Raw genomic sequence first — 24,551 nt, forward strand, 5'->3', positions numbered from 1 at the left:
TTCCTAGTGTCCCCAGTCCGTCTCTAGTATCTTCCTAGTGTCCCCAGTCCGTCTCTTCGTAGTGTTCCCAGTCCGTCTCTAGTCTCATCCTAGTGTCTCCAGTCCGTCTCTAGTCTCATCCTAGTGTCTCCAGTCCGTCTCTAGTCTCATCCTAGTGTCTCCAGTCCGTCTCTAGTCTCTTCCTAGTGTCTCCAGTCCGTCTCTTCCTAGTGTTCCCAGTCCGTCTCTAGTCTCACCCTAGTGTCTCCAGTCCGTCTCTAGTCTCATCCTAGTGTCTCCAGTCCGTCTCTAGTCTCTTCCTAGTGTCTCCAGTTCGTCTCTAGTCTCTTCCTAGTGTCTCCAGTCCGTCTCTAGTCTTTTCCTAGTGTCTCCAGTCCGTCTCTTCCTAGTGTTCCCAGTCCGTCTCTAGTCTCTTCCTAGTGTCTCCAGTCCGTCTCTAGTCTTTTCCTAGTGTCTCCAGTCCGTCTCTAGTCTCACCCTAGTGTCTCCAGTTCGTCTCTAGTCTCTTCCTAGTGTCTCCAGTCCGTCTCTAGTCTCTTCCTAGTGTCTCCAGTCCGTCTCTAGTCTCATCCTAGTGTCTCCAGTCCGTCTCTAGTCTCTTCCTAGTGTTCCCAGTCCGTCTCTAGTCTCTTCCTAGTGTCCCCAGTCCGTCTCTTCCTAGTGTTCCCAGTCCGTCTCTAGTCTCATCCTAGTGTTCCCAGTCCGTCTCTAGTCTCTTCCTAGTGTTCCCAGTCCGTTTCTAGTCTCTTCCTAGTGTCCCCAGTCCGTCTCTTCCTAGTGTTCCCAGTCCGTCTCTAGTCTCATCCTAGTGTCTCCAGTCCGTCTCTTCGTAGTGTTCCCAGTCCGTCTCTAGTCTCTTCCTAGTGTCTCCAGTCTGTCTCTAGTCTCATCCTAGTGTCTCCAGTCCGTCTCCAGTCTCATCCTAGTGTCCCCAGTCCGTCTCATCCTAGTGTCTCCAGTCCGTCTCTAGTCTCATCCTAGTGTCTCCAGTCCGTCTCTAGTCTTTTCCTAGTGTCTCCAGTCCGTCTCTTCCTAGTGTTCCCAGTCCGTCTCTAGTCTCTTCCTAGTGTCTCCAGTCCGTCTCTAGTCTCATCCTAGTGTCTCCAGTCGGTCTCTAGTCTCATCCTAGTGTCTCCAGTCCGTCTCTAGTCTCATCCTACTGTCTCCAGTCGGTCTCTAGTCTCTTCCTAGTGTCTCCAGTCTGTCTCTAGTCTCATCCTAGTGTCTCCAGTCCGTCTCTAGTCTCTTCCTAGTGTCCCCAGTCCGTCTCTAGTATCTTCCTAGTGTCCCCAGTCCGTCTCTTCGTAGTGTTCCCAGTCCGTCTCTAGTCTCATCCTAGTGTCTCCAGTCCGTCTCTAGTCTCATCCTAGTGTCTCCAGTCCGTCTCTAGTCTCTTCCTAGTGTCTCCAGTCCGTCTCTAGTCTCTTCCTAGTGTCTCCAGTCCGTCTCTTCCTAGTGTTCCCAGTCCGTCTCTAGTCTCATCCTAGTGTCTCCAGTCCGTCTCTAGTCTCATCCTAGTGTCTCCAGTCCGTCTCTAGTCTCTTCCTAGTGTCTCCAGTCCGTCTCTAGTCTCATCCTAGTGTCTCCAGTCTGTCTCTAGTCTCATCCTAGTGTCTCCAGTCCGTCTCTAGTCTCATCCTAGTGTCTCCAGTCCGTCTCTAGTCTCTTCCTAGTCTCATCCTAGTGTCTCTAGTCTCATCCTAGTGTCTCCAGTCCGTCTCTAGTCCGTCTCTAGTCTCTTCCTAGTGTCTCCAGTCCGTCTCTAGTCTCTTCCTAGTGTCTCCAGTCCGTCTCTAGTCCGTCTCTAGTCTCTTCCTAGTGTCTCCAGTCCGTCTCTAGTCTCTTCCTAGTGTCTCCAGTCCGTCTCCAGTCTCATCCTAGTGTCTCCAGTCTCTTCCTGTGACTAGTTTAACTGGTTTGACTGTCCTGACTCTCAGATTAAGCTCAGTGAAGTGGTGGGGACGGGGCGAGACGGACGGCTCCTGAAGGAGGACATCCTGAACTTCCTGGCGAAGCAGACCGGAGCCATCATACCTCCGACCCTGTTCCTGGAGACCCAGACTCCGCCCTCTGCTGCTGCCAGGCCTGTGAGAACTACGGCAGCCATCAAACCTCCACCCGCCACACCCAAACCTGTCTTCACCGGGAAGGACGTCACTGAGCCCCTCAAAGGTCAGCGTCTGTTGATGAGAATCATACTGGTCATACTGCTGAGATGTGAATGGTTTATTCAGGACACCGTTGTCTCTGATGTGGTCTCCAGTCTCGGTCGATCCTGGTCCCCTGAGACACCAGACCAGATGATGTGGTCTCTCAGGTCTAACGGTGCTCGTGTCCTCCAGGTTTCCACAGAGCGATGGTGAAGACGATGACGGCGGCGCTGAAGATCCCTCACTTTGGTTACTGTGACGAAGTGGACCTGAGCCGCCTGGTGTCTCTGAGAGCTGAACTCCGACCCCTCGCAGAAGGTCGGGGGGTCAAACTGAGCTTCATGCCCTTCTTCATCAAGGTACGCCGCTCACATGCACGCCGATTGGTTAACCACCGAGTGGTGATGTTAATGCTGTGTTCTCATTGGTTCAGGCCGCCTCCCTCGGCCTCCTCCAGTTCCCCATCCTCAACTCCTCATTGGACGAAAGCTGCCAGAACATCACGTACAAGGTTTTCATTTTGACTTATTGATCTCGGCTTTGAACCCCAATGTTTGATTCCCAGAACATTTGTCAATGTGTGGTTCTGTTCTGAAGGCGTCTCATAACATCGGCCTGGCGATGGACACCGTTCAGGGTCTGCTGGTTCCCAACGTGAAGAACGTTCAGCTGCTCAGTGTGTTCGACATCGCTCAGGAGCTAAACCGCCTGCAGATGCTTGGAACCGCAGGCCAGCTGGGAACCAACGAGCTGAGCGGAGGAACCTTCACCCTGTCCAACATCGGATCAGTGAGTTCTACACCACACTCTAGAACCACAACCACACTCTAGAACCACAACCACACTCTATAACCATAACCACACTCTAGAACCACAACCACACACCAGAACCACAGTCACACTCTAGAACTACAACCACACTCTAGAACCACAACCACACACCGGAACCACAACCACACACCAGAACCACAACCACACACCAGAACCACAGTCACACTCTAGAACCACAACCACACACCAGAACCACAACCACACACCAGAACCACAACCACACTCTAGAACCACAACCACACACCAGAACCACAACCACACTCTAGAACCACAACCACACTCTAGAACCACAACCAAACACCAGAACCACAACCACACTCTGGAACCACAACCACACTCTAGAACCACAACCACACTCTAGAACCACAACCACACACCAGAACCACAACCACACACCAGAACCACAACCACACACCAGAACCACAGTCACACACCAGAACCACAGTCACACACCAGAACCACAACCACACTCTGGAACCACAACCACACTCTAGAACCACAACCACACTCTAGAACCACAACCACACACCAGAACCACAACCACACACCAGAACCACAACCACACTCTAGAACCACAGTCACACACCAGAACCACAACCACACACCAGAACCACAACCACACTCTAGAACTACAACCACACACACCAGAACCACAACGACACACCAGAACCACAACCACACTCTAGAACCACAACCACACACCACAACCACAACCACACTCTAGAACCACAACCACACACCACAACCACACACCAGAACCACAACCACACTCTGGAACCACAACCACACTCTGGAACCACACACCAGAACCACAACCACACTCTGGAACCACAACCACACTCTGGAACCACAACCACACTCTAGAACCACAACCACACACCAGAACCACAACCACACACCAGAACCACAACCACACACCAGAACCACAACCACACACCAGAACCACAACCACACTCTAGAACCACAACCACACTCTAGAACCACAACCACACACCAGAACCACAGTCACACACCAGAACCACAACCACACTCTAGAACCACAACCACACACCAGAACCACAACCACACACCAGAACCACAGTCACACACCAGAACCACAACCACACTCTAGAACCACAGTCACACACCAGAACCACAACCACACACCAGAACCACAACCACACTCTAGAACCACAACCACACACCACAACCACACTCTAGAACCACAACCACACACCAGAACCACAACCACACACCAGAACCACAGTCACACACCAGAACCACAACCACACTCTAGAACCACAGTCACACACCAGAACCACAACCACACACCAGAACCACAACCACACTCTAGAACCACAACCACACACTGGAACCACAACCACACTCTGGAACCACAACCACACTCTAGAACCACAACCACACACCAGAACCACAGTCACACACCAGAACCACAACCACACTCTAGAACCACAACCACACACCAGAACCACAGTCACACTCTAGAACTACAACCACACTCTAGAACCACAACCACACACCGGAACCACAGTCACACTCTAGAACCACAACCACACACCAGAACCACAACCACACTCTAGAACCACAACCACACACCGGAACCACAGTCACACTCTAGAACCACAGTCACACACCAGACCCACAGTCACACTCTAGAACCACAACCACACACCAGAACCACAGTCACACACCAGAACCACAGTCACACTCTAGAACCACAACCACACTCTAGAACCACAACCACACACCAGAACCACCCAGAACCACAACCACACACCAGAACCACAACCACACTCTAGAACCACAACCACACTCTAGAACCACAACCACAACCACACACCAGAACCACAGTCACACACCAGAACCACAACCACACTCTAGAACCACAACAACACACCAGAACCACAACCACACACCAGAACCACAGTCACACACCAGAACCACAACCACACTCTAGAACCACAACCACACACCAGAACCACAACCACACACCAGAACCACAACCACACTCTAGAAACACAACCACACACTGGAACCACAACCACACTCTGGAACCACAACCACACACTGGAACCACAACCACACTCTGGAACCACAACCACACACCAGAACCACAGTCACACTCTAGAACTACAACCACACTCTAGAACCACAACCACACACCGGAACCACAGTCACACTCTAGAACCACAACCACACACCAGAACCACAACCACACTCTAGAACCACAACCACACACCGGAACCACAGTCACACTCTAGAACCACAGTCACACACCAGAACCACAGTCACACTCTAGAACCACAACCACACACCAGAACCACAGTCACACACCAGAACCACAGTCACACTTTAGAACCACAACCACACTCTAGAACCACAACCACACACCGGAACCACAGTCACACACCAGAACCACAACCATACTCTAGAACTACAACCACACACCAGAACCACAACCACACTCTAGAACCACAGTCACACTCTAGAACCACAACCACACTCTAGAACCACAGTCACACACCAGAACCACAGTCACGCTCTAGAACTACAACCACACTCTAGAACCACAACCACACACCGGAACCACAGTCACACACCAGAACCACAACCACACTCTAGAACTACAACCACACACCGGAACCACAACCACACTCTAGAACCACAGTCACACTCTAGAACCACAGTCACACTCTAGAACCACAACCACACACCAGAACCACAACCACACACCAGAACCACAACCACACTCTAGAACCACAACCACACTCTAGAACCACAACCACACACCAGAACCACAACAACACTCTAGAACTACAACCACACACCAGAACCACAACCACACACCAGAACCACAGTCACACACCAGAACCACAACCACACACCAGAACCACAACCACACACCAGAACCACAACCACACACCAGAACCACAACCACACACCAGAACCACTACCACACACCAGAACCACAACCACACTCTAGAACCACAACCACACACCAGAACCACAGTCACACACCAGAACCACAACCACACTCTAGAACCACAACCACACTCTAGAACCACAACCACACACCAGAACCACAGTCACACTCTAGAACTACAACCACACTCTAGAACCACAACCACACACCAGAACCACAACCACACACCAGAACCACAACCACACTCTAGAACCACAACCACACTCTAGAACCACAACCACACACCAGAACCACAACAACACTCTAGAACCACAACCACACACCAGAACCACAACCACACACCAGAACCACAGTCACACACCAGAACCACAACCACACACCAGAACCACAACCACACACCAGAACCACAACCACACACCGGAACCACAGTCACACTCTAGAACCACAACCACACACCAGAACCACAACCACACTCTAGAACCACAACCACACACCGGAACCACAGTCACACTCTAGAACCACAGTCACACACCAGAACCACAGTCACACTCTAGAACCACAACCACACACCAGAACCACAGTCACACTCTAGAACCACAACCACACACCAGAACCACAACCACACTCTAGAACCACAACCACACACCGGAACCACAGTCACACTCTAGAACCACAGTCACACACCAGAACCACAGTCACACTCTAGAACCACAACCACACACCAGAACCACAGTCACACACCAGAACCACAGTCACACTCTAGAACCACAACCACACTCTAGAACCACAACCACACACCGGAACCACAGTCACACACCAGAACCACAGTCACACACCAGAACCACAACCACACTCTAGAACCACAGTCACACACCAGAACCACAACCACACACCAGAACCACAACCACACTCTAGAACCACAACCACACACTGGAACCACAACCACACTCTGGAACCACAACCACACTCTAGAACCACAACCACACACCAGAACCACAGTCACACACCAGAACCACAACCACACTCTAGAACCACAACCACACACCAGAACCACAGTCACACTCTAGAACCACAACCACACACCAGAACCACAACCACACTCTAGAACCACAACCACACACCGGAACCACAGTCACACTCTAGAACCACAGTCACACACCAGAACCACAGTCACACTCTAGAACCACAACCACACACCAGAACCACAGTCACACACCAGAACCACAGTCACACTCTAGAACCACAACCACACTCTAGAACCACAACCACACACCGGAACCACAGTCACACACCAGAACCACAGTCACACACCAGAACCACAACCACACTCTAGAACTACAGTCACACACCAGAACCACAACCACACACCAGAACCACAACCACACTCTAGAACCACAACCACACACCAGAACCACAGTCACACACCAGAACCACAACCACACTCTAGAACCACAGTCACACACCAGAACCACAACCACACACCAGAACCACAACCACACTCTAGAACCACAACCACACACTGGAACCACAACCACACTCTGGAACCACAACCACACTCTAGAACCACAACCACACACCAGAACCACAGTCACACACCAGAACCACAACCACACTCTAGAACCACAACCACACACAAGAACCACAGTCACACTCTAGAACTACAACCACACTCTAGAACCACAACCACACACCGGAACCACAGTCACACTCTAGAACCACAACCACACACCAGAACCACAACCACACTCTAGAACCACAACCACACACCGGAACCACAGTCACACTCTAGAACCACAGTCACACACCAGAACCACAGTCACACTCTAGAACCACAACCACACACCAGAACCACAGTCACACACCAGAACCACAGTCACACTCTAGAACCAGAACCACAACCACACTCTAGAACCACAACCACACTCTAGAACCACAACCACAACCACACACCAGAACCACAGTCACACACCAGAACCACAACCACACTCTAGAACCACAACCACACACCAGAACCACAACCACACACCAGAACCACAGTCACACACCAGAACCACAACCACACTCTAGAACCACAACCACACACCAGAACCACAACCACACACCAGAACCACAACCACACTCTAGAACCACAACCACACACTGGAACCACAACCACACTCTGGAACCACAACCACACACTGGAACCACAACCACACTCTAGAACCACAACCACACACCAGAACCACAGTCACACTCTAGAACTACAACCACACTCTAGAACCACAACCACACACCGGAACCACAGTCACACTCTAGAACCACAACCACACACCAGAACCACAACCACACTCTAGAACCACAACCACACACCGGAACCACAGTCACACTCTAGAACCACAGTCACACACCAGAACCACAGTCACACTCTAGAACCACAACCACACACCAGAACCACAGTCACACACCAGAACCACAGTCACACTTTAGAACCACAACCACACTCTAGAACCACAACCACACACCGGAACCACAGTCACACACCAGAACCACAACCACACTCTAGAACTACAACCACACACCGGAACCACAACCACACTCTAGAACCACAGTCACACTCTAGAACCACAACCACACTCTAGAACCACAGTCACACACCAGAACCACAGTCACGCTCTAGAACTACAACCACACTCTAGAACCACAACCACACACCGGAACCACAGTCACACACCAGAACCACAACCACACTCTAGAACTACAACCACACACCGGAACCACAACCACACTCTAGAACCACAGTCACACTCTAGAACCACAGTCACACTCTAGAACCACAACCACACACCAGAACCACAACCACACACCAGAACCACAACCACACTCTAGAACCACAACCACACTCTAGAACCACAACCACACACCAGAACCACAACCACACTCTAGAACCACAACCACACACCAGAACCACAACCACACACCAGAACCACAGTCACACACCAGAACCACAACCACACACCAGAACCACAACCACACACCAGAACCACAACCACACACCAGAACCACAACCACACACCAGAACCACAACCACACACCAGAACCACAACCACACTCTAGAACCACAACCACACACCAGAACCACAGTCACACACCAGAACCACAACCACACTCTAGAACCACAACCACACACCAGAACCACAGTCACACTCTAGAACTACAACCACACTCTAGAACCACAACCACACACCGGAACCACAGTCACACTCTAGAACCACAACCACACACCAGAACCACAACCACACTCTAGAACCACAACCACACACCGGAACCACAGTCACACTCTAGAACCACAGTCACACACCAGAACCACAGTCACACTCTAGAACCACAACCACACACCAGAACCACAGTCACACTCTAGAACCACAACCACACACCAGAACCACAACCACACTCTAGAACCACAACCACACACCGGAACCACAGTCACACTCTAGAACCACAGTCACACACCAGAACCACAGTCACACTCTAGAACCACAACCACACACCAGAACCACAGTCACACACCAGAACCACAGTCACACTCTAGAACCACAACCACACTCTAGAACCACAACCACACACCGGAACCACAGTCACACACCAGAACCACAGTCACACACCAGAACCACAACCACACTCTAGAACCACAGTCACACACCAGAACCACAACCACACACCAGAACCACAACCACACTCTAGAACCACAACCACACACTGGAACCACAACCACACTCTGGAACCACAACCACACTCTAGAACCACAACCACACACCAGAACCACAGTCACACACCAGAACCACAACCACACTCTAGAACCACAACCACACACCAGAACCACAGTCACACTCTAGAACCACAACCACACACCAGAACCACAACCACACTCTAGAACCACAACCACACACCGGAACCACAGTCACACTCTAGAACCACAGTCACACACCAGAACCAAAGTCACACTCTAGAACCACAACCACACACCAGAACCACAGTCACACACCAGAACCACAGTCACACTCTAGAACCACAACCACACTCTAGAACCACAACCACACACCGGAACCACAGTCACACACCAGAACCACAGTCACACACCAGAACCACAACCACACTCTAGAACCACAACCACACTCTAGAACCACAACCACACACCAGAACCACAGTCACACACCAGAACCACAACCACACACCAGAACCACAACCACACACCAGAACCACAGTCACACACCAGAACCACAACCACACTCTAGAACCACAACCACACACCACAACCACACACCAGAACCACAACCACACTCTGGAACCACAACCACACTCTAGAACCACAACCACACACTGGAACCACAACCACACTCTGGAACCACAACCACACTCTAGAACCACAACCACACACCAGAACCACAGTCACACACCAGAACCACAACCACACACCGGAACCACAACCACACTCTGGAACCACAACCACACTCTAGAACCACAACCACACACTGGAACCACAACCACACTCTGGAACCACAACCACACTCTAGAACCACAACCACACACCAGAACCACAGTCACACTCTAGAACTACAACCACACTCTAGAACCACAACCACACACCGGAACCACAGTCACACTCTAGAACCACAACCACACACCAGAACCACAACCACACTCTAGAACCACAACCACACACCGGAACCACAGTCACACTCTAGAACCACAGTCACACTCTAGAACCACAACCACACTCTAGAACCACAACCACACACCGGAACCACAGTCACACACCAGAACCACAACCACACTCTAGAACCACAACCACACACCGGAACCACAGTCACACTCTAGAACCACAGTCACACACCAGAACCACAGTCACACTCTAGAACCACAACCACACACCAGAACCACAGTCACACACCAGAACCACAGTCACACTCTAGAACCACAACCACACTCTAGAACCACAACCACACACCGGAACCACAGTCACACACCAGAACCACAACCACACTCTAGAACTACAACCACACACCGGAACCACAACCACACTCTAGAACCACAGTCACACTCTAGAACCACAACCACACTCTAGAACCACAGTCACACACCAGAACCACAGTCACGCTCTAGAACTACAACCACACTCTAGAACCACAACCACACACCGGAACCACAGTCACACACCAGAACCACAACCACACTCTAGAACTACAACCACACACCGGAACCACAACCACACTCTAGAACCACAGTCACACTCTAGAACCACAGTCACACTCTAGAACCACAACCACACACCAGAACCACAACCACACACCAGAACCACAACCACACTCTAGAACCACAACCACACTCTAGAACCACAACCACACACCAGAACCACAACCACACTCTAGAACCACAACCACACACCAGAACCACAACCACACACCAGAACCACAGTCACACACCAGAACCACAACCACACACCAGAACCACAACCACACACCAGAACCACAACCACACACCAGAACCACTACCACACACCAGAACCACTACCACACACCAGAACCACAACCACACTCTAGAACCACAACCACACACCAGAACCACAGTCACACACCAGAACCACAACCACACTCTAGAACCACAACCACACACCAGAACCACAGTCACACTCTAGAACTACAACCACACTCTAGAACCACAACCACACACCGGAACCACAGTCACACTCTAGAACCACAACCACACACCAGAACCACAACCACACTCTAGAACCACAACCACACACCGGAACCACAGTCACACTCTAGAACCACAGTCACACACCAGAACCACAGTCACACTCTAGAACCACAACCACACACCAGAACCACAGTCACACTCTAGAACCACAACCACACACCAGAACCACAACCACACTCTAGAACCACAACCACACACCGGAACCACAGTCACACTCTAGAACCACAGTCACACACCAGAACCACAGTCACACTCTAGAACCACAACCACACACCAGAACCACAGTCACACACCAGAACCACAGTCACACTCTAGAACCACAACCACACTCTAGAACCACAACCACACACCGGAACCACAGTCACACACCAGAACCACAGTCACACACCAGAACCACAACCACACTCTAGAACCACAGTCACACACCAGAACCACAACCACACACCAGAACCACAACCACACTCTAGAACCACAACCACACACTGGAACCACAACCACACTCTGGAACCACAACCACACTCTAGAACCACAACCACACACCAGAACCACAGTCACACACCAGAACCACAACCACACTCTAGAACCACAACCACACACCAGAACCACAGTCACACTCTAGAACCACAACCACACACCAGAACCACAACCACACTCTAGAACCACAACCACACACCGGAACCACAGTCACACTCTAGAACCACAGTCACACACCAGAACCAAAGTCACACTCTAGAACCACAACCACACACCAGAACCACAGTCACACACCAGAACCACAGTCACACTCTAGAACCACAACCACACTCTAGAACCACAACCACACACCGGAACCACAGTCACACACCAGAACCACAGTCACACACCAGAACCACAACCACACTCTAGAACCACAACCACACTCTAGAACCACAACCACACACCAGAACCACAGTCACACACCAGAACCACAACCACACACCAGAACCACAACCACACACCAGAACCACAGTCACACACCAGAACCACAACCACACTCTAGAACCACAACCACACACCACAACCACACACCAGAACCACAACCACACTCTGGAACCACAACCACACTCTAGAACCACAACCACACACTGGAACCACAACCACACTCTGGAACCACAACCACACTCTAGAACCACAACCACACACCAGAACCACAGTCACACACCAGAACCACAACCACACACCGGAACCACAACCACACTCTGGAACCACAACCACACTCTAGAACCACAACCACACACTGGAACCACAACCACACTCTGGAACCACAACCACACTCTAGAACCACAACCACACACCAGAACCACAGTCACACTCTAGAACTACAACCACACTCTAGAACCACAACCACACACCGGAACCACAGTCACACTCTAGAACCACAACCACACACCAGAACCACAACCACACTCTAGAACCACAACCACACACCGGAACCACAGTCACACTCTAGAACCACAGTCACACTCTAGAACCACAACCACACTCTAGAACCACAACCACACACCGGAACCACAGTCACACACCAGAACCACAACCACACTCTAGAACTACAACCACACACCGGAACCACAACCACACTCTAGAACCACAGTCACACTCTAGAACCACAGTCACACACCAGAACCACAGTCACACTCTAGAACCACAACCACACTCCAGAACCACAGTCACACACCAGAACCACAACCACACTCTAGAACCACAGTCACACTCTAGAACCACAGTCACACACCAGAACCACAGTCACACTCTAGAACCACAACCACACACCAGAACCACAGTCACACACCAGAACCACAGTCACACTCTAGAACCACAACCACACTCTAGAACCACAACCACACACCAGAACCACAACCACACACCAGAACCACAACCACACACCAGAACCACAACCACACTCTAGAACCACAACCACACTCTAGAACCACAACCACACTCTAGAACCACAACCACACTCTAGAACCACAACCACACACCAGAACCACAGTCACACACCAGAACCACAACCACACTCTAGAACCACAACCACACACCAGAACCACAACCACACACCAGAACCACAGTCACACACCAGAACCACAACCACACTCTAGAACCACAACCACACACCACAACCACACACCAGAACCACAACCACACACCAGAACCACAACCACACTCTAGAACCACAACCACACACTGGAACCACAACCACACTCTGGAACCACAACCACACTCTAGAACCACAACCACACACCAGAACCACAGTCACACACCAGAACCACAACCACACACTGGAACCACAACCACACTCTGGAACCACAACCACACTCTAGAACCACAACCACACTCTAGAACCACAACCACACACTGGAACCACAACCACACTCTAGAACCACAACCACACACCAGAACCACAGTCACACTCTAGAACTACAACCACACTCTAGAACCACAACCACACACCGGAACCACAGTCACACTCTAGAACCACAACCACACACCAGAACCACAACCACACTCTAGAACCACAACCACACACCGGAACCACAGTCACACTCTAGAACCACAGTCACACACCAGAACCACAGTCACACTCTAGAACCACAACCACACTCTAGAACCACAACCACACACCGGAACCACAGTCACACACCAGAACCACAACCACACTCTAGAACTACAACCACACACCGGAACCACAACCACACTCTAGAACCACAGTCACACTCTAGAACCACAGTCACACACCAGAACCACAGTCACACTCTAGAACCACAACCACACACCAGAACCACAGTCACACACCAGAACCACAGTCACACACCAGAACCACAACCACACACCAGAACCACAACCACACTCTAGAACCACAACCACACTCTAGAACCACAACCACACACCAGAACCACAGTCACACACCAGAACCACAACCACACTCTAGAACCACAACCACACACCAGAACCACAACCACACACCAGAACCACAGTCACACACCAGAACCACAACCACACTCTAGAACCACAACCACACACCACAACCACACACCAGAACCACAACCACACACCAGAACCACAACCACACTCTAGAACCACAACCACACACTGGAACCACAACCACACTCTAGAACCACAACCACACACCAGAACCACAGTCACACACCAGAACCACAGTCACACTCTAGAACCACAACCACACACCAGAACCACAGTCACACACCAGAACCACAGTCACACTCTAGAACCACAACCACACTCTAGAACCACAACCACACACCAGAACCACAGTCACACACCAGAACCACAGTCACACTCTAGAACCACAGTCACACACCAGAACCACAGTCACACTCTAGAACCACAACCACACACCAGAACCACAGTCACACACCAGAACCACAGTCACACACCAGAACCACAGTCACACTCTAGAACCACAACCACACTCTAGAACCACAACCACACACCAGAACCACAACCACACACCAGAACCACAACCACACACCAGAACCACAACCACACTCTAGAACCACAACCACACTCTAGAACCACAACCACACACCAGAACCACAGTCACACACCAGAACCACAACCACACACCAGAACCACAACCACACACCAGAACCACAGTCACACACCAGAACCACAACCACACTCTAGAACCACAACCACACACCACAACCACACACCAGAACCACAACCACACTCTGGAACCACAACCACACTCTAGAACCACAACCACACACTGGAACCACAACCACACTCTGGAACCACAACCACACTCTAGAACCACAACCACACACCAGAACCACAGTCACACACCAGAACCACAACCACACACCGGAACCACAACCACACTCTGGAACCACAACCACACTCTAGAACCACAACCACACACTGGAACCACAACCACACTCTGGAACCACAACCACACTCTAGAACCACAACCACACACCAGAACCACAGTCACACTCTAGAACTACAACCACACTCTAGAACCACAACCACACACCGGAACCACAGTCACACTCTAGAACCACAACCACACACCAGAACCACAACCACACTCTAGAACCACAACCACACACCGGAACCACAGTCACACTCTAGAACCACAGTCACACTCTAGAACCACAACCACACTCTAGAACCACAACCACACACCGGAACCACAGTCACACACCAGAACCACAACCACACTCTAGAACTACAACCACACACCGGAACCACAACCACACTCTAGAACCACAGTCACACTCTAGAACCACAGTCACACACCAGAACCACAGTCACACTCTAGAACCACAACCACACTCCAGAACCACAGTCACACACCAGAACCACAACCACACTCTAGAACCACAGTCACACTCTAGAACCACAGTCACACACCAGAACCACAGTCACACTCTAGAACCACAACCACACACCAGAACCACAGTCACACACCAGAACCACAGTCACACTCTAGAACCACAACCACACTCTAGAACCACAACCACACACCAGAACCACAACCACACACCAGAACCACAACCACACACCAGAACCACAACCACACTCTAGAACCACAACCACACTCTAGAACCACAACCACACTCTAGAACCACAACCACACTCTAGAACCACAACCACACACCAGAACCACAGTCACACACCAGAACCACAACCACACTCTAGAACCACAACCACACACCAGAACCACAACCACACACCAGAACCACAGTCACACACCAGAACCACAACCACACTCTAGAACCACAACCACACACCACAACCACACACCAGAACCACAACCACACACCAGAACCACAACCACACTCTAGAACCACAACCACACACTGGAACCACAACCACACTCTGGAACCACAACCACACTCTAGAACCACAACCACACACCAGAACCACAGTCACACACCAGAACCACAACCACACACTGGAACCACAACCACACTCTGGAACCACAACCACACTCTAGAACCACAACCACACACTGGAACCACAACCACACTCTGGAACCACAACCACACTCTAGAACCACAACCACACACCAGAACCACAGTCACACTCTAGAACTACAACCACACTCTAGAACCACAACCACACACCGGAACCACAGTCACACTCTAGAACCACAACCACACACCATAACCACAACCACACTCTAGAACCACAACCACACACCGGAACCACAGTCACACTCTAGAACCACAGTCACACACCAGAACCACAGTCACACTCTAGAACCACAACCACACTCTAGAACCACAACCACACACCGGAACCACAGTCACACACCAGAACCACAACCACACTCTAGAACTACAACCACACACCGGAACCACAACCACACTCTAGAACCACAGTCACACTCTAGAACCACAGTCACACACCAGAACCACAGTCACACTCTAGAACCACAACCACACACCAGAACCACAGTCACACACCAGAACCACAGTCACACACCAGAACCACAACCACACACCAGAACCACAACCACACTCTAGAACCACAACCACACTCTAGAACCACAACCACACACCAGAACCACAGTCACACACCAGAACCACAACCACACTCTAGAACCACAACCACACACCAGAACCACAACCACACACCAGAACCACAGTCACACACCAGAACCACAACCACACTCTAGAACCACAACCACACACCACAACCACACACCAGAACCACAACCACACACCAGAACCACAACCACACTCTAGAACCACAACCACACACTGGAACCACAACCACACTCTGGAACCACAACCACACTCTAGAACCACAACCACACACCAGAACCACAACCACACTCTAGAACCACAACCACACTCTAGAACCACAACCACACACCAGAACCACAGTCACACACCAGAACCACAGTCACACACCAGAACCACAACCACACTCTAGAACCACAACCACACACCAGAACCACAGTCACACACCAGAACCACAACCACACACCAGAACCACAACCACACACCAGAACCACAGTCACACACCAGAACCACAACCACACTCTAGAACCACAACCACACACCACAACCACACACCAGAACCACAACCACACTCTGGAACCACAACCACACTCTAGAACCACAACCACACACTGGAACCACAACCACACTCTGGAACCACAACCACACTCTAGAACCACAGTCACACACCAGAACCACAGTCACACACCAGAACCACAACCACACACCGGAACCACAACCACACTCTGGAACCACAACCACACTCTAGAACCACAACCACACACTGGAACCACAACCACACTCTGGAACCACAACCACACTCTAGAACCACAACCACACACCAGAACCACAGTCACACTCTAGAACTACAACCACACTCTAGAACCACAACCACACACCGGAACCACAGTCACACTCTAGAACCACAACCACACACCAGAACCACAACCACACTCTAGAACCACAACCACACACCGGAACCACAGTCACACTCTAGAACCACAGTCACACTCTAGAACCACAACCACACTCTAGAACCACAACCACACACCGGAACCACAGTCACACACCAGAACCACAACCACACTCTAGAACTACAACCACACACCGGAACCACAACCACACTCTAGAACCACAGTCACACTCTAGAACCACAGTCACACACCAGAACCACAGTCACACTCTAGAACCACAACCACACTCCAGAACCACAGTCACACACCAGAACCACAACCACACTCTAGAACCACAGTCACACTCTAGAACCACAGTCACACACCAGAACCACAGTCACACTCTAGAACCACAACCACACACCAGAACCACAGTCACACACCAGAACCACAGTCACACTCTAGAACCACAACCACACTCTAGAACCACAACCACACACCAGAACCACAACCACACACCAGAACCACAACCACACACCAGAACCACAACCACACTCTAGAACCACAACCACACTCTAGAACCACAACCACACTCTAGAACCACAACCACACTCTAGAACCACAACCACACACCAGAACCACAGTCACACACCAGAACCACAACCACACTCTAGAACCACAACCACACACCAGAACCACAACCACACACCAGAACCACAGTCACACACCAGAACCACAACCACACTCTAGAACCACAACCACACACCACAACCACACACCAGAACCACAACCACACACCAGAACCACAACCACACTCTAGAACCACAACCACACACTGGAACCACAACCACACTCTGGAACCACAACCACACTCTAGAACCACAACCACACACCAGAACCACAGTCACACACCAGAACCACAACCACACACTGGAACCACAACCACACTCTGGAACCACAACCACACTCTAGAACCACAACCACACACTGGAACCACAACCACACTCTGGAACCACAACCACACTCTAGAACCACAACCACACACCAGAACCACAGTCACACTCTAGAACTACAACCACACTCTAGAACCACAACCACACACCGGAACCACAGTCACACTCTAGAACCACAACCACACACCATAACCACAACCACACTCTAGAACCACAACCACACACCGGAACCACAGTCACACTCTAGAACCACAGTCACACACCAGAACCACAGTCACACTCTAGAACCACAACCACACTCTAGAACCACAACCACACACCGGAACCACAGTCACACACCAGAACCACAACCACACTCTAGAACTACAACCACACACCGGAACCACAACCACACTCTAGAACCACAGTCACACTCTAGAACCACAGTCACACACCAGAACCACAGTCACACTCTAGAACCACAACCACACACCAGAACCACAGTCACACACCAGAACCACAGTCACACACCAGAACCACAACCACACACCAGAACCACAACCACACTCTAGAACCACAACCACACTCTAGAACCACAACCACACACCAGAACCACAGTCACACACCAGAACCACAACCACACTCTAGAACCACAACCACACACCAGAACCACAACCACACACCAGAACCACAGTCACACACCAGAACCACAACCACACTCTAGAACCACAACCACACACCACAACCACACACCAGAACCACAACCACACACCAGAACCACAACCACACTCTAGAACCACAACCACACACTGGAACCACAACCACACTCTGGAACCACAACCACACTCTAGAACCACAACCACACACCAGAACCACAGTCACACACCAGAACCACAACCACACACTGGAACCACAACCACACTCTGGAACCACAACCACACTCTAGAACCACAACCACACACTGGAACCACAACCACACTCTGGAACCACAACCACACTCTAGAACCACAACCACACACCAGAACCACAGTCACACTCTAGAACTACAACCACACTCTAGAACCACAACCACACACCGGAACCACAGTCACACACTAGAACCACAACCACACACCAGAACCACAACCACACTCTAGAACCACAACCACACACCGGAACCACAGTCACACTCTAGAACCACAGTCACACACCAGAACCACAGTCACACTCTAGAACCACAACCACACACCAGAACCACAGTCACACACCAGAACCACAGTCACACTCTAGAACCACAACCACACTCTGGAACCACAACCACACTCTAGAACCACAACCACACACCAGAACCACAGTCACACACCAGAACCACAACCACACTCTAGAACCACAACCACACACCAGAACCACAGTCACACTCTAGAACCACAACCACACACCAGAACCACAACCACACTCTAAAACCACAACCACACACCGGAACCACAGTCACACTCTAGAACCACAGTCACACACCAGAACCACAGTCACACTCTAGAACCACAACCACACACCAGAACCACAGTCACACACCAGAACCACAGTCACACTCTAGAACCACAACCACACACCAGAACCACAACCACACACCAGAACCACAACCACACACCAGAACCACAACCACACTCTAGAACCACAACCACACTCTAGAACCACAACCACACACCAGAACCACAGTCACACACCAGAACCACAGTCACACTCTAGAACCACAACCACACACCAGAACCACAACCACACACCAGAACCACAGTCACACACCAGAACCACAACCACAACCACACACCAGAACCACAACCACACTCTAGAACCACAACCACACACTGGAACCACAACCACACTCTGGAACCACAACCACACTCTAGAACCACAACCACACACCAGAACCACAGTCACACACCAGAACCACAACCACACACTGGAACCACAACCACACTCTGGAACCACAACCACACTCTAGAACCACAACCACACACTGGAACCACAGCCACACTCTGGAACCACAACCACACTCTAGAACCACAACCACACACCAGAACCACAGTCACACTCTAGAACTACAACCACACTCTAGAACCACAACCACACACCGGAACCACAGTCACACTCTAGAACCACAACCACACACCAGAACCACAACCACACTCTAGAACCACAACCACACACCGGAACCACAGTCACACTCTAGAACCACAGTCACACACCAGAACCACAGTCACACTCTAGAACCACAACCACACTCTAGAACCACAACCACACACCGGAACCACAGTCACACACCAGAACCACAACCACACTCTAGAACTACAACCACACACCGGAACCACAACCACACTCTAGAACCACAGTCACACTCTAGAACCACAACCACACTAGAACCACAGTCACACACCAGAACCACAGTCACACTCTAGAACTACAACCACACTCTAGAACCACAACCACACACCGGAACCACAGTCACACACCAGAACCACAACCACACTCTAGAACTACAACCACACACCGGAACCACAACCACACTCTAGAACCACAGTCACACTCTAGAACCACAACCACACTCTAGAACCACAACCACACACCAGAACCACAACCACACACCAGAACCACAACCACACTCTAGAACCACAACCACACTCTAGAACCACAACCACACACCAGAACCACAGTCACACTCTAGAACCACAACCACACACCAGAACCACAACCACACACCAGAACCACAGTCACACACCAGAACCACAACCACACTCTAGAACCACAGTCACACACCAGAACCACAACCACACACCAGAACCACAGTCACACACCAGAACCACAACCACACACCAGAACCACAACCACACACCAGAACCACAACCACACACCAGAACCACAACCACACACCAGAACCACAACCACACTCTAGAACCACAACCACACACTGGAACCACAACCACACTCTGGAACCACAACCACACTCTAGAACCACAACCACACACCAGAACCACAGTCACACACCAGAACCACAACCACACTCTAGAACCACAACCACACTCTAGAACCACAACCACACACCAGAACCACAGTCACACTCTAAAACTACAACCACACTCTAGAACCACAACCACACACCGGAACCACAGTCACACTCTAGAACCACAACCACACACCAGAACCACAACCACACTCTAGAACCACAACCACACACCGGAACCACAGTCACACTCTAGAACCACAGTCACACACCAGAACCACAGTCACACTCTAGAACCACAACCACACACCAGAACCACAGTCACACTCTAGAACCACAACCACACACCAGAACCACAACCACACTCTAGAACCACAACCACACACCGGAACCACAGTCACACTCTAGAACCACAGTCACACACCAGAACCACAGTCACACTCTAGAACCACAACCACACACCAGAACCACAGTCACACACCAGAACCACAGTCACACTCTAGAACCACAACCACACTCTAGAACCACAACCACACACCGGAACCACAGTCACACACCAGAACCACAACCACACTCTAGAACTACAACCACACACCGGAACCACAACCACACTCTAGAACCACAGTCACACTCTAGAACCACAACCACACTCTAGAACCACAGTCACACACCAGAACCACAGTCACACTCTAGAACTACAACCACACTCTAGAACCACAACCACACACCGGAACCACAGTCACACACCAGAACCACAACCACACTCTAGAACTACAACCACACACCGGAACCACAACCACACTCTAGAACCACAGTCACACTCTAGAACCACAACCACACTCTAGAACCACAACCACACACCAGAACCACAACCACACACCAGAACCACAACCACACTCTAGAACCACAACCACACTCTAGAACCACACACCAGAACCACAGTCACACACCAGAACCACAACCACACTCTAGAACCACAACCACACACCAGAACCACAACCACACACCAGAACCACAACCACACACCAGAACCACAACCACACACCAGAACCACAACCACACTCTAGAACCACAACCACACACTGGAACCACAACCACACTCTAGAACCACAACCACACACCAGAACCACAGTCACACACCAGAACCACAGTCACACTCTAGAACCACAACCACACACCAGAACCACAACCACACTCTAGAACCACAACCACACACCGGAACCACAGTCACACTCTAGAACCACAACCACACACCAGAACCACAACCACACTCTAGAACCACAACCACACACCGGAACCACAGTCACACTCTAGAACCACAGTCACACACCAGAACCACAGTCACACTCTAGAACCACAACCACACTCTAGAACCACAACCACACACCGGAACCACAGTCACACACCAGAACCACAACCACACTCTAGAACTACAACCACACACCGGAACCACAACCACACTCTAGAACCACAGTCACACTCTAGAACCACAACCACACTAGAACCACAGTCACACACCAGAACCACAGTCACACTCTAGAACTACAACCACACTCTAGAACCACAACCACACACCGGAACCACAGTCACACACCAGAACCACAACCACACTCTAGAACTACAACCACACACCGGAACCACAACCACACTCTAGAACCACAGTCACACTCTAGAACCACAACCACACTCTAGAACCACAACCACACACCAGAACCACAACCACACACCAGAACCACAACCACACTCTAGAACCACAACCACACTCTAGAACCACAACCACACACCAGAACCACAGTCACACACCAGAACCACAACAACACTCTAGAACCACAACCACACACCAGAACCACAACCACACACCAGAACCACAGTCACACACCAGAACCACAACCACACTCTAGAACCACAGTCACACACCAGAACCACAACCACACACCAGAACCACAGTCACACACCAGAACCACAACCACACACCAGAACCACAACCACACACCAGAACCACAACCACACACCAGAACCACAACCACACACCAGAACCACAACCACACTCTAGAACCACAACCACACACTGGAACCACAACCACACTCTGGAACCACAACCACACTCTAGAACCACAACCACACACCAGAACCACAGCCACACACCAGAACCACAACCACACTCTAGAACCACAACCACACTCTAGAACCACAACCACACACCAGAACCACAGTCACACTCTAAAACTACAACCACACTCTAGAACCACAACCACACACCGGAACCACAGTCACACTCTAGAACCACAACCACACACCAGAACCACAACCACACTCTAGAACCACAACCACACACCGGAACCACAGTCACACTCTAGAACCACAGTCACACACCAGAACCACAGTCACACTCTAGAACCACAACCACACACCAGAACCACAGTCACACTCTAGAACCACAACCACACACCAGAACCACAACCACACTCTAGAACCACAACCACACACCGGAACCACAGTCACACTCTAGAACCACAGTCACACACCAGAACCACAGTCACACTCTAGAACCACAACCACACACCAGAACCACAGTCACACACCAGAACCACAGTCACACTCTAGAACCACAACCACACTCTAG

The 24,551-nt window shown here is 50.9% G+C and overlaps 1 protein-coding gene across 1 annotated transcript in view; it reads left to right on the forward strand.

Moving 5' to 3' along the window:
* dbt (dihydrolipoamide branched chain transacylase E2) overlaps nt 1–24,551 on the forward strand; it is a 33,939-nt gene that overhangs the window by 5,180 nt on the left and 4,208 nt on the right. The window contains exons 6-9 of the mRNA XM_034531201.1: nt 1,938–2,172; nt 2,343–2,509; nt 2,584–2,661; nt 2,748–2,939. Of these exons, the coding sequence (XP_034387092.1) occupies nt 1,938–2,172; nt 2,343–2,509; nt 2,584–2,661; nt 2,748–2,939 (672 nt within the window). The remainder of the gene's footprint in view (nt 1–1,937; nt 2,173–2,342; nt 2,510–2,583; nt 2,662–2,747; nt 2,940–24,551) is intronic.

This window comes from Cyclopterus lumpus, chromosome 4 (assembly GCF_009769545.1).
Source record: "Cyclopterus lumpus isolate fCycLum1 chromosome 4, fCycLum1.pri, whole genome shotgun sequence".
In the NCBI taxonomy this organism is placed as follows: Eukaryota; Metazoa; Chordata; class Actinopteri; order Perciformes; family Cyclopteridae; genus Cyclopterus; species Cyclopterus lumpus.